The sequence below is a fragment of the Lutra lutra genome, chromosome 9 (assembly GCF_902655055.1).
Source record: "Lutra lutra chromosome 9, mLutLut1.2, whole genome shotgun sequence".
In the NCBI taxonomy this organism is placed as follows: Eukaryota; Metazoa; Chordata; class Mammalia; order Carnivora; family Mustelidae; genus Lutra; species Lutra lutra.
The window spans coordinates 40871466-40885190 of NC_062286.1; the positions used below are offsets into that span (position 1 = coordinate 40871466).

Here is a 13725-nt window from a genome sequence, read left to right on the forward strand (position 1 = left end):
ACCAAGCCAGGCCAGGCTTCCCAGCAGGGCTGCTTTACCTTCTATAGGTCCATCTCTTTCTGCAAAGGGCATAAATTACACAGCCTAGCAGTCCTCTCAACTTCCAGGACAAGGGAGCCAGTGAGGAGGGGAGTCTAGTGGGGACTTTTGGAGCTGGATACCTGAGGGATTGCTGGAGCATTCTGTCCATTCCACAGGGGCACTTCCTAAATCAGGTCATGCTGACTTATTGCTCAAGGGCCACTGCCGCAGGCCTTAGAATATTCTGATTTTGGTAGCTTCTGACCCTCTGCAACCCATGAACCAATGATTCTTGACTTTTCAGCCTCTCTTGAAACTCTGAGGTTTTAGGTTGAAGATCTGAAACCAGAATCTTCTTCTTTTTAAAAACATTTTATTTATTTATTTGAGAGAAACAGAGATAGAAAGAGCATGAGCAGGAAGGAGAGGGAGAAGCAGACTCCCCGCTGAGCAAGGAGCCCCACGCGGGGCTTGATCCCAGGACTCTGGAATCACGACCTGAGCCGAAGGCAGACACTTAACCAACTGAGCCATCCAGGTGCCCCTGAAATCACAATCTTTTTTTTTTTTTTTTTTTAAGATTTTATTTACCCGACAGACAGAGATCACAATCAGGCAGAAAGGCAGGCAGAGAGAGAGGAAGGGAAGCAGGCTCCCCGCCGAGCAGAGAGCCCGACGGGGGGCTCGATCCCAGGACCCCGGGATCATGACCTGAGCCGAAGGCAGAGGCTTTAACCCACTGAGCCCACCCAGGTGCCCCTGAAATCACAGTCTTCTAAAACTACTCTTAGTCACTCAAGATGCCCCAGAAAGCCCATCAGCTTTTATTTTCCTCAATGTTTCTTTTTCCAACCCCACATATTTTTAAAATTCCCAAATAACTTCTGGCTCCCTGATACGTTCAGGGAATGATAGATTTTCCTACAATAGTCATGAATTACTCAGCTTCCTAGATGGCATGACTTGCTTCCCTAAGGTACTATCTAACATTTGATTCTAGACCTCCCCATCCCTAAGAGGGAAGAGCAGGGAGCAGCTACATAGACCTGTGTACAGCATGGCCACAAGAGCTCTGGGCACACAGTCCCAAAAAGGCCACTGGGGTCCTGCATGAAGCTAGGGTCCTTGGCCACCCCTGATTCTGTGCTCCAAGATTTCTTAGGTGAGGTAGGGTCCTCAGCTGGAAGTTTCCATCTTGCTTGCCCAGTGCCCTAGGTTGGTGGGATAGAAACCTGGCTCCTGGGAAGATGCTTTGCCTGAGACCCCAAACTCCCTACTTTCATACCTTGAAGGAAGAGAGGTCCACAGTCTGGAAATGCTGCAGAGCCTCACTGAAGGAGATCAGCTGCCCAGGCTGCTCTACACTGGCCTGGTTCCCTGTGGCAAAAGGGAAGATACACTCAGATTTATAATGGTAGTCATTTTGTCTGCGCACGTTCACTGGGGCCTCCTGATCATCACCTCTAAGCCAAACACTGGCTTTCAGGGGCAGACATCAGATAACTACAGCTAAAACCGATCTTCTGTTAAGGGGCTGGCATTCTCTGCTGGGCCAGGTCCCTTATTAGACCAGGCTGTTCAGGAGCTTGCTAGACCGACCTCTGCAGTGAGTAGGAACAGATCTGCCTTGCAGTGGGTCCCAGTCCACTCATCTGTGAGGAGGCAAGTCACCGCCCGGAGTAGGTACCCACGGAGGAGCATGCCAAGGTCTGTTTCGGGAACTTTCCTCGCTTCCATTTTGCCCTTTCTCACACCCTGTATATGAATGACCCCCTCTCCAGCCTCTGGTACAGTCCACAGGGAATGAACGTATCCATTAGCAATGTCGGGGATGACTGACACAGTCCACCGTAACGACTTTCTAGGAGCCCAAGTATAGCTCGAGCTAGATATGGGTCCGAGCTCTACCCTCCTGCAGCTCCATCCAAACCTGTCAGAACACGAAGTGAAACAATTTTTACCCAGCCCTCAAAGCCTTCCAGCAGATGGCTTTAGTCCCTATCTCCAGAGACCTCCTTGTATAGTGAACAACCCGCTCACCCTTGGGCCAGGACCCTGGCTGCCTGCCTCCATCCTTCTGTCCAACCTCATCACCCTGCAGAAGCGACCCTGACCAAGGTACTCCCTGTCTTCTCTCAGGTCTGAGTAGATGGCAGCCCTTTTCCCGTGGCATTCACTCCCATTTCCTCCAGAGGTGGAATGTCATGATCTTTGGATTAGAAAGGTACTGTATCCTGAGTCAGGGAGCTAAAATGGGAACTCTCAGGAATTCTGTGTCCTAACCCCAGGGCCACAGAAACGCTAGCCACATGTGGATGGGGCCTTTATTAGCAGTGGAACGCCATTCCTGTGGTTACCTGACTCTGTCTGGATGTTGTCCACAGCTTCCCATTCTTCTTGGGCTCTGAGCACCTCCGCATTCACAACTGCAGTCAAGAGAAAAGGAGACTCTCTGAGACCTGGGGAAGTCTGGATCCCTGCTGCAGCCTCAGCCTTGTCCATTGGGTCCCAGTGCCCTCAGATACCCTCTCCACACAGGGGCCAGAGTGAGCGTTTGAAAAGGCAGATCTGATGTCAACCCCCTGCTTGAAAACCTCCAAGGGTTCTCCATCATGACTCTCTAGATAAAACCCAAACTCTTCAGCACAGCATCTAAATACTCCCACCATTTGGATATTTCTTCCACCCACAGCTGTGTGCTAAGGGTATCCAGAACTCCCCAACTTCCTCAGCCCCTCCCACCTTCAGTGCCCTTGCTCAGACGGCTCTCCCCCTGCAGTCACCCCAGGCACCTGCACCCCAGGTCCCAAACCTTGTGCTGTTTGTTGTTCCTCCTCAACCCTCAGTGAACTCGGACATCTCCCTCAGCCAGCCGCCTGGCCTGACTCCATTAAGTCTGCAGAGGGAGCCCGTGAGCCTCTTCGAGCCCCTGACACCCAGGCTCCTCAGTGTGGTGACTCTCCCACCACACGGGGCGCTACACGAGGACAGCATTTTCCAGAACCCAGGGCAGTGCCCTACACAGGACAGGAGTTCAACAAATGTCTGCTGAATGAATAAAAGCACCAGGAATGGGGGGGGGGGGGGAAGCAGGAGAGAAAAAGCAGCAAAACAGGTTCTCTGTAGTCACCGCATAGCCCTTTCTCCAAAATCCAACTGTCACTCTAACCCAGACTGCTGCCATGTGTCCTGTTGTGGCTTTCCCCATTTGCTAGACAGGAAGTCAATACAACATGGAGAAAATGGAAACCCTTCAGTCCAAGGCCCCAAATTATGACCCCTTCAGCCTCCAGCCCCAGTGGTAAGAGTGAGAGGGCAGCTCCTTTTGGCCATGCCGTCTTGATGGAGGATATCACAGGGCAATGAACTGTTTCCAAAGTATACTTGAAAATAAAATAAAATACTCCCAGAAACTTAAAACACTAACAGAAATGGAGGCAGAGAAAGCTGCTGAGAGCAGTTCCAGAGCCAGACTGCTGGCAAGCACTTCCTGTCTGCGCTTCTCGGCTACACTTCTGTGGACAAGTACTTAACCCCCAGCCATCACTCCTGGACCTGCTGGAGGACGGTGCAACTCTTCAACTTCCAGGGGTCGGGGAGCGGGTATACGACGCAAAGGTCAGTACTCAGGACATGTTAGCTCGTGTCACTGACACCAGCCTGGATTCAGGTCCAGCAGTGCAGGGGCTAGTGGCAGTGGGTGACATGGGTCTGGACTTCTGAATTCAGTCATGCAAGCCCCAACCTGGGGTGGACCGAGACCCTGAGCCTCGGGGCTTCCAAGGTAGGTAACTTCATCAGGATACAAAGTATATGCAGAAAATAAAATTTCCTTCCAGCATACTGGACCCTGGATGATGAAAAGGAGGGAGAAAGCAGCTGAACAAAAAACAAAAACAAATTAAAGAAAACAAACAAAAACAAAAAAAAAAAAAGAGAGAGGGGCAGCAGCAGGGACTGCTGGTGAGGGCACTGACGAGGGCTATGTCACCCCCACCCTCGCTGGTGCCTGGCTTCACAGACTCTTTTGTTTCAAGCAACTTGGTCAAACTTTTTTTTTTTTTAAGATTTTATTTATTTGAGAGAGAGAGAGAGAGAGAGAGAGCATGAGTGGGGGGAGGGGGAGAGGGAGAGAGAGAGAGAGAGAGAGAGAGAGAAGCAGGCTCCCTGCTGAGCACAGAGTCCCTTGCAGGACTTGATCCCAGGACCCTGAGATTATAACCTGAGCCGAAGTCAGATGTCTAACCGAATGAGCCACTCAAGTGCCCCTCTTTTATTTATTAAAGATTTACTTGTTTATTAGAGAGAAAGAATGAAAGCCCGAGCAGGGGGAGAAGCAGTGGGGGAGAGAGAGGAATTTCAAGCAGACGCCCCACTGAGTGCAAAGCCCGAAGAGGGGCTCCATCTCATGACCCTGAGATCATGACCTGGGCCAAAATCAAGAGCTGGCCACTTAACTGACTGAGCCAGCCAGATGCCCTTCAACCTTTCACCTACAAACAACTTGGCAGAAGGCTGTGAGCTCAGAGCAGAAACCTCACCAGCACCAGGGAATCTGCTGTAACTGTGGGTTAGTTGACAGAAAGTGCAAGGTCTCAACAAGGAGTTGCAATCTAGTGTCTAAAAACTGGAGACAAATGTCCAAGGCATAGCAAGAGCACCTCTTCCCTTCCCTCTTGGAACCAGGGAGACTCTTCTTCATCTGAAGATGATCCTAACATAAATACTAATTTCCCCCAACAGAAACAAATGGAGGCAAAACATGAATCTTCAGGATAGCGAATGCAGCTCACATCAGCACAGTTCTCTACTTTTCTTCCTTTTTCAATTGCCTTCTTGATTTGGGCTCTCTTCTACTTATCCATACAGGAAACAGTATCACTGAGTTAGCAAGGCTCTCCATCTATCTACCTACCTACCTACCTATTTATTTTATTTTTAAACATTTATTTATTTTGGGGGAAGAGGGAAAGACAGTCTTAAGCAGACCTCTGTACAGAGCACAGAGCCCAACGTGGGCCAGATCTCATGACCCTGAGATCACAACCTGAGTGGAAACCAAGAGTCCAATGCTCAACCCACTGTGCCATCCAGGAGCCCCATTTATTTTTTTATTTTTAAAGATTTTATTTATTTATTTGAGAGAGACAGAGAGAGGAAGACCTCAAGGGGTGGTAGGGAGAGATGCAGAGAGAGAAGCAGACTCCCCGTGGAGCCGGGAACCTGGCACAGGGCTCAATCCCAGAACCCTGAGATCCTGACCTGAGCCAAAGGCAGGTGATTAACTGACCAAGCCACCCAGATGCCCATTTTAAAGATTTATTTTTCTGAAGTAATCTCCAACATGGTGCTCGAACTCCCAACCCAAGATCAAGAGTTGTATGCTCCACCGAGTCAGCCAGGTGCCTCATAAGCCTATCAATTTAAATGAGCTGAGAGCAATCTGGAAGAAAACTGCATTTTTTTTTTTTAAAGATTTTATTTATCCGTTTGACAGTGAGAAAACAAAGCAGGGGGAGTGGCAGAGGGAGAGAGGGAAAAGCAGGCTCCCCTCTGAGCAGGGAGTCCGACACGGGGGCCTGATCCCAGGACTCTAGGATCATGACCCAAGCCGAATGGCAGATGCTTAACGACTGAGCCACCCAGATGCCTCGAAGACTGATGTTTAATACGACTAAAAATATGTGGGACAGGGGGGCCTCGAGTCTGATTTCAGCGCAGGTCGTGCTCTCAGGGTTGTGAGATCGAGTTTTCCATGTGCTCAGCAAGTGCTTATCTTAGAGTCTGCTAGAGACTCTCCTCCCCGTGCCCGTTCACCATGCTTGCTCGTGCACACGCTCTCTCTCTCAAATAAGTAAAAAATCTTTAAAAAATACCTGGTACACAAATGCTACTTGTACTGAAATATAAAATATTTTGGCATTTAAGGCAAAATCTCTAATAAATGTTAGGTTTGTCACTACACAGCAAAGATAAAATTTCATTAGAAGAAACTTCATATGGGGCACCTGGGTGGCTCAGATGTTAAGTGTCTATCTTCGGCTCAGGTCATGATCCCAGGATCCTGAGATCGGGCCACATCAGGCTCTCTGCTAGGCGCGAAGCCTGCTTCTCCCCCTCCCGCTCCCCCTGCTTGTGTTCCCTCTCTCGCTGTGTCTCTTTCTGTCAAATAAATAAATAAATTAATTAATTAAAAAAAGATTTAAGAAGAAACTTCATAGATCTCCAGATAACTTTTCTACAAGCCCCATATTCATAGAGATTACATTTTCAGTTTATAGAACTTCAAGATAATAATACATAGCACGGGTATCACTACAGATTTACAGTCTGTGCACTACGTACTTCACCTTAGCATGCAATCCTTATGCAATTCCCATCACTCAGGTTCTGACCAATTTGTTTTATAGATCAACTAAGTGCGTAAAGGTTAGAAGGTTAAGAAACTTGCTCAGGGTCCTATAGTTGGTGGGCGAGAGAGGCAGGACTTAAACCAGAGATGTGGGACTCCAGAACTGGTTATTCTCACCTAGTGAGTGGACCTTTCTGTGTCATAAATCAGCAAGTGAAATGAGCTTTAAATAGAGTATATGAAAGAATCATGTAAAGCAGATAAAATAAGATACTTTTTCAAAGCCTCTTCACATACACTCTCATTTCATTGTTACAATATCTCTCTGGGGACAGAGAAGGCATTGATGTCTTCACGGCAGACATCTGATTTGCCCAAGGCACATAATAAGCTGCTTGCAGCGCTAAATCAGGACTCGAATCTTTTGACTTCTAATCCAGTGTTGATTCTAATTTTCCCTGAAGAATGATAATTTGTCAAATTCTATAGGACATGTAGTGAGAGAAATTCCAATGATGAAAAGCAGACCATGGGGAGCTCTGACTTGGGCCCCACCCAGGCTCCAAGGGCCCTGAAGGGGACCTTACCACCTGACTGCCATCCGTTGGCTTCTGCTGTCAGGGCCCGGAGGATGCCATGGTTCTTCAACTCTGAGATCTGCAGGGGCAGATGACCTTCGGTGTGAGAGTGAGTCCGTACCCTCCCACGCACACAAACGTACCCGACCTGTGGTACAGAATGTCCTTGGAACTGGAGGTCAGAAGGATGGCTTGATTAAAGCCAATCTTAAAGAAAGACACATGGAAAACTCCCAACTCTGATGTACAAGTTGTGTGACCTGGAGACAAGCATACGCTCTCCTTAAAGAATAAATAAAAATTCACACAACTCAATTGAGACTGTGAGGTGCCTTTGGTATTCCCACTGCACTTTACATTCTGCTTCCCTGGAGCAATTATCTTACTAGCTAGAGGTTGTTTTGCATGTTTGTGGCCCACAACTCCACCCCCAAGTGTGATTGGGGTCTCTGCCGTCCGTCCTGAGTCCCTGGTATCTGGCCCCACAGAGCAGCATGCAAAAAAAGCTGGTATGGGCGGGAAGTCCTGGGGTGTGGGTGACACATACAGGAATTCCTCTGAGAGCCCGAAGAACACCGGTGTCCTTGTCATATGGTGAAGGATACGCAGCACACACACTTTCAACCTGTAAGACAAAGAAGGATCAGCTTCTTGGGAACGTATCAGTCCTCTGAAGCTGACAGCTTAAATGTCACACCCTTTCCCAATACCAACCACACAAAGACAGATCAACTCCTGAGAACTCAACTGTAAGGAATCCTGGAAGGGAAAACTTCTGCTTAACCTCGTTTTAAGAAAAACTACAAAAGGCTTAATATTATAGCAGATTTCTTGGCTCTGTGAAAGGTCTCAGGATCCTGAGTTTAGTGAAGCAGTTTCCTTACTTTTGGCCTTTTTGTTCAGCTAAACCTTTGCCCAGTAGAGCTTAAAAAAACCACCTGACCAGGGTGCCTGGGTGGCTCAGTGGGTTAAAGCCTCTGCCTTCAGTTCGGGTCATGATCTCAGGGTCCTGGGATCAAGCCTGGCATTGGGCTCTCTGCTCAGTGGGGAGCCTGCTTCCCCCTCTCTCTGCCTGCCTCTCTGCCTACTTGTGATCTCTCTCTGTCAAATAAATAAATAAAATCTTAAAAAAAAAAAAACCACTTGGCCAACTTCAAAAAAACAAACAAAACAAAACCACTTGACCAACTTCTGCAACTCAGATTATCAAATACAGAACGAATTTTCCCAATGTGTTGAAAAAAATCCTATAAATCAGTTAGGAAAAGAAACCCAACCCAGTAGAAAAATGGGCATGGATATGGGCAGCTTACAGAAGAGGAAACTCGCACTGCTCTGAAACAAACACAAAATGCTCAACCTTACTCCCTTACTCATAATAAGAGACATGTCACATAAAACTGGTCTGAGATAATATTTGTCACTTATCACATGAGCAAATTTCAAAAAGTGTGAAAACACACTGTGTTGGCTAGAAAGCCAAGTGTTTTAACACACCAAAGTGTAAATTGTTCCCACCTCCACAGCTTGACAATACTTGACAAATCGTACATGCTTTGTCCATTTTGGGCCCATAACTGCATCCTAGGAATTTATCCAACAGATACACTCGTCTGTGTGCAAAAGGACATGCTTACAGTGTCATTTGTGGTAGCACTGTTTGTCATAGCAAAAAGTTAGAAAAACCCAAATGCCCACTAATGGACTAATTCCACAAATAAAAGCATATCAACTCAATGAGCTCCGATCTAGCCGTAAAGAAGAATAAGAAAGTGTTTTATGGACAACATGGAAGAATCCACATGATATATTAAGTGCAACAAGCAAAGGGCAGAGTATATACACTGTGTTACCATTTATATTTTTAGAAAACACACAACTATATTTGCTTGTCTCTGCCAAGACTATTTCCAGACTTAAACCCAAGGAAGCATGATTTTGCCTCCAGAAGAAAACTGGGTAGCTGGGGGACAAGAGGAGAAAGCAGTTTTTCCCTAGAGTACATGCTCCCTACTTTTTGGATTCTAAACATTGTGAATGTATTATTTTCTCTAGAATAAATAAGAGGAGGGGCGCCTGGGTGACTCAGTGGGTTGAGTATCTGCCTTCGGCTCAGTTCATGATTCCAGGGTCCTGGTACAGTGTCCTCCATCGAGTTCCCGGCTCAGCGGGGAGCCTGCTTCTCCCTCTGCTGCTCCCACTGCTCGTGCTCTCACTTTCTCTCTCTTTCTGACAAATAAATAAATAAATCTTAAAAAATAAAAGGAAAAAAATGAAAAGAAAATAACTTAACAAAAAAAATCAGTGCTATGTCAAGGCCCCAGAATCCCAAGGCCCCTGTTACTCTAATCCCTCTTACACATTTTTGCCAACTACTACTCCTTAAACAGAGCTGTGATTTCTTTGTGACCGGGACACAAGAATGGATGCCCGAACATAGAACAGCTGAGCAGACGCCTCTGTCGCTGGCCTCCTGACGCCTCCTCATGAGTATTTCCCACTTCAGTCCGGTGAGCACACTTGCTGCAGCTCTTCTCACCGCCACCCCTTGGGTCATGTGGTTTCCCTCCAGAAGACACCCCTACTGCCACCTTTTCTGTGTCCTCCCGTCCCTTCAAGATCAGTTCTACCTCCTCAAGGTGGCCTGCCTCCCCTCCCCCCGCCCCTGGGGCTACAAGGGTCTCTCCCCTTCCCCAGGGAGCACACGTTCCTCTGCAACAGGCCTAAGTGACAAGAAAACGGCTATTCAGATTTGCTTCCTACATGTTTGGAGTATGACAACCCTGCTCACAGCCAGAACCCAGACATTTAGATAAGCGCTCGAGTTTAGGATTCCGGCTATGAGTTCCTGCCTTGCTTTTCCTCGGGCACTTTTTAAAATAACCACTTAGTGTTGAGCCTGAGAAAAGCCAGTGACCTTCCCCCTGTAAGTAATAGGGGTCCTTGCTCCCCTACTCCCTATCTTCTTGCTCATGACCTGGGACTGAGGACTGTCCCTACCTTGGCTCAATGCCCCCTCCACACACTCACCCCTGCCACATTTCCGGAATCTGTACATAATAAGTCCCGTGACTCCACTTCTTTTTTGTGAGTGTGCTGAAACTGCACAGTCAATCAAAACAGCCCTAGAGTTCTCACTTCCGCCAACACAGCCTATCTTTAAATCAGGCCCTGCGGCTTTGAGTGAAAGAACGTTCTTTTACACTTCTTTTTCCTATTTCCGACACCCATTAGCACAGTACTGGGCACAAATGTGTCCTCAAAAATTCTGATGATTCACTATCCTGAACAACTCCTTGCAGAGGCCCGTGTGCTCAGGGTTCATTCCATCCTTCCTTTCCGTCTCCAATTCAGTCCCCTCCAGTGGCCAAAGACTTCTCTCTGGGAGAACAGTTCACTTTAGTACGGGGAAGAAAACCTCCCTAGACTCCCAAAGGAAAGGCTTTGTCCCACAAGCTCCATTAAGACCACTTCTGGACCAGATAGGGAGAAAGGTAAGGAAGGGAGGGTTAGCTGCCAGGCTCACACAAAGACATATCACACGGGACTCAGAGTCCGAGGATAATCAAGCCAAAGCATGTGTTTGACAAGGGTCAATAAGGTAAACAGTCCAAATTGATAAATTACAAATAGCTTGGGGGGATTCCCTGTTGACATTCTCCTCTCACCCAAACAAATCTGAAACAAAATGCCATGACCCACTTAGAAAATAAGCTACAAGCAAAGAAAGCATATGACTCTTGATCTCGGGGTTGTGAGTTCGAGCCCCACACTGGGTGTAGAGATTACTTAAATGAATAAACTTAAAAAAAAAATAAGGGTGTGGGGAGGAGCCTGTGTGGCTCAATCTGTTAAGCAGCTGCCTCTGGCTTGGGTCATGATTTCATGGTCCTGGAATCAAGCCCCGGGTCAGGCTCCCTGCTCAATGGCGAGTCTGCTTCTCCCTCTCCATCTGCCCCTCCCTGCTCCTGTGCACACATGCTCTTTCTCTCTCACAAATAAATAAATAAACTCTTTTAAAAAGAAAAGAAAAGACGCTACTAGCAAAGGCAATTGACTCAGGGGTGAATGAACAGAAGCTCCTCCTAACAGAACAAAGAGCATTTTAATGAGGGTTTTCCCAAAGCATTTCTAAAGTTCTACATTCTCTTGATATATCAGGTGTTATTACTAATAACAATATATCCCAAATGAACACCTTTTTTCTCAAATAGAAGTGCTTGCTTACCTGTCCATCTCTTAATTCTTTCTCACTGTGGAAAGAGCAAGAGTTTTCATTCATGACTCAAAGTCATTTGTTCAAGTGAGCTTTGTCCTTGGCTCAAAAAGGAGTTTAATAAGGTCTGAGATTAGAAGTATGGGGGGAGCCAGAGATCCGACCGCTCTACCTTTGCCTTCCTTCTTGGCAATCATTCAGACTAAGAGCAAGTAAACAGTCCCCATGTGCCATCACCAAGGCTAGGAGGTTTCTGTGAGTACTGAAAGAAGTCTCTGGAGTCTCTGAAGTCTCAGCTCTGAAGAAAAAAAAAATTACAAAATAAAACTAGTTTCATCATTCAGTTAAGCCACTGTTAAGAAAACCTGACTTTTTTTTTTTTTAAGATTTTATTTATTTATTTGACAGAGATCACAAGCAGGCAAAGAGGCAGGCAGAGAGAGAGGGGGAAGCAGGCTCCCTGCTGAGCAGAGAACCTGATGTGGGGCTCGATCCCAGGACCCTGGGATCACAACCCGAGCCGAAGGCAGAGGCTTTAACCCACTGCACCGCCCAGGCGCCCTGAAAACCTGACTTTAAAAATATTCAAGCAGGAGCAGCTGGTAGCCCAGGAGGTTGAGCATCCCACTCTTGATTTCAGCTCAGGTCATGATCTCAGGTTCGTGAGATCATGTCCCCAGTAGAGTAGGGCTCTGTGTTTAGTGGGGAGTCTGCTGCTCTCCCTTCCTCTGCCCCTCCCCCTGCTCACATGCTCTGTCAAAACAAATAAATGAATCTTAAAAATAAATAAAGATCTTTAAGCAGCTGTGGATTTTTTCTGAATAAATCAGCTGCTTTAGTCAAATGCCTAACTTTTGGGATGCGTGGGTGGCTCAGTCAGCTAAGCATCTGCTTTTGGCTGAGGTCATGATCCCAGGGTCCTGGGATCAAGCCCTGCATCAGGGTCCCTGCTCGGCAGGAAGCCTGCTTCTCTCTGCCTGTCTCTCCCCCTGCTTGTGCACACTCTCTCTGTGTGTTGCATAAATAAATAGAATCTTTAAAAAAAATGCCTCTTACTTTCCATGCCACTGGATGGAAAGAAGGGGATGCTATAGAGTCTGAGGGCTGGATTCTCAGTGTCCAGAAGGCACCACTGTTAAGTGGTGAGGTCTGGTTCTGACAATGAAGTCATTGGGATCTGGGAACAGCTTATCAAAGGGATGAAGCTAATGCGTGGCATCCTGTAAGTGGTCTTTGCTGAAGTGCTCAGGCTTTGCTTAGGTCTCAGACACAGGTTGGGTATGGGAGCTTAGAATACTAGGCCTGATACCTACGGTGATAGAAAATCAAAATGCAACACATTGCCTAGCCTTCCTCGGTGAATACCAGTATCGCCCATGTTGCAGCCGTTTAGCCAGTTTGGCCAACTCGAAGACAGTCATCCCACAAGCTCACCTTGGGAAGAGGGCTAGGCAGGCCCGTAATTTATCATGCAGGAATTGTACAACCTGGATGCCTGTTACGACAACAATCTGGATCATAAGTCAGCAGACAGCCCATAAAGAACTGACGATCACATTTCAGACTTGGAGAACTTGGGAAGGAGGGTGGCCTTTTTTTGAGGTCAGCTCCTGACCTTGGGAACATGACCTGGATTCCCTAAGAATTGGCTGCCAGTAACAAACTGGAATCTGTCAGGCGCTAGAATGCACTGATTCCTAGCACCCAGAATGGGAATACTTCCTGGCTATTGGGCTGGACATTTGGGTCACTGTAATTTAGTGGGAAGGACAGTGCTCCCTGGTCATGGTACCTGAGAAACTAGCTCTCTCTCACTGTGTCCTCTGGGCCCTCAGCATCTTTCCCTTCCCTCACCCCTTTCCTTTCCCTCCCCCTTGACCTCCATGACACCATATAACAAAACACTCACACAGCCAACCTTGGGAAGGTGACAGGCAGAGATGGTACTAGTGATTTCAGGAAGCCTCTTGTTTCTGTGTATGACATGAATCAGGCAGCACAGAAGCATGAGCAGCTGTACACACCTGCTAGTGCCTCAGTTCCAGCTGGAGCTCTGAGGACTTCAACAGGGACAGTTACTATCTGTACCAGCGAAGAAAAGGGCAAAACTCCATCAAATAAGCCAGTAATGGAAGTTATGAAGTCAGTCCCACCAACAGTAGGCAAATTCTTTATAGCTGGGCCCAAAGAAATGGTCTTCCATAAGTATGGGTCCTTTTCTTTTTTTTTTTTTTCTTTTTTTAAGATTTTATTTACTTATTTGACAGAGGGAGACACAGCAAGAGAGCAACACAAGCAGGGGGAGTGGGAGAAGGAGAAGCAGGCTTCCCTCAGGGCAGGGAGCCTGATGTGGGGCTCCATCCCAGAACCCTAGGATCATGACCTGAGCTGAAGGCAGAAGCTTAACGACTGAGCCGCCCAGGCGCCCCAGGTCCTTTCCAAACTAAGTATGGTACACCCACTTTAGGCAAGGAGCTACATTAAGAGGTAACTTCTTGTTGGAGCTTCAACTCTCTGAACAGGTAATTAATCGCGACACTGGATCTTTAATTTCAAAT

At 47.2% G+C, this 13725-nt stretch overlaps 1 protein-coding gene across 4 annotated transcripts in view; it reads right to left on the reverse strand.

Moving 5' to 3' along the window:
• The window catches only part of ELMOD3 (ELMO domain containing 3), a 29776-nt gene that overhangs the window by 15447 nt on the left and 604 nt on the right, over positions 1 to 13725 (reverse strand). For 3 of the 4 annotated variants that reach the window (XR_007129917.1, XM_047744292.1, XM_047744291.1), the window contains exons 1-6: positions 13077 to 13245; positions 11180 to 11465; positions 7499 to 7576; positions 6961 to 7030; positions 2379 to 2447; positions 1307 to 1398 (exon numbers count right to left, since the gene is read on the reverse strand). Coding sequence is in view for 3 of the 4 variants with exons in the window: in XM_047744292.1 (XP_047600248.1) it covers positions 1307 to 1398; positions 2379 to 2447; positions 6961 to 7030; positions 7499 to 7576; positions 11180 to 11233 (363 nt within the window). In the remaining variant the exon portion in view is untranslated. Of the gene's footprint in view, positions 1 to 1306; positions 1399 to 2378; positions 2448 to 6960; positions 7100 to 7498; positions 7577 to 11179; positions 11466 to 13076; positions 13250 to 13725 lie in introns of those variants that run through there. The other variant, XM_047744290.1, reaches the window with a different exon arrangement.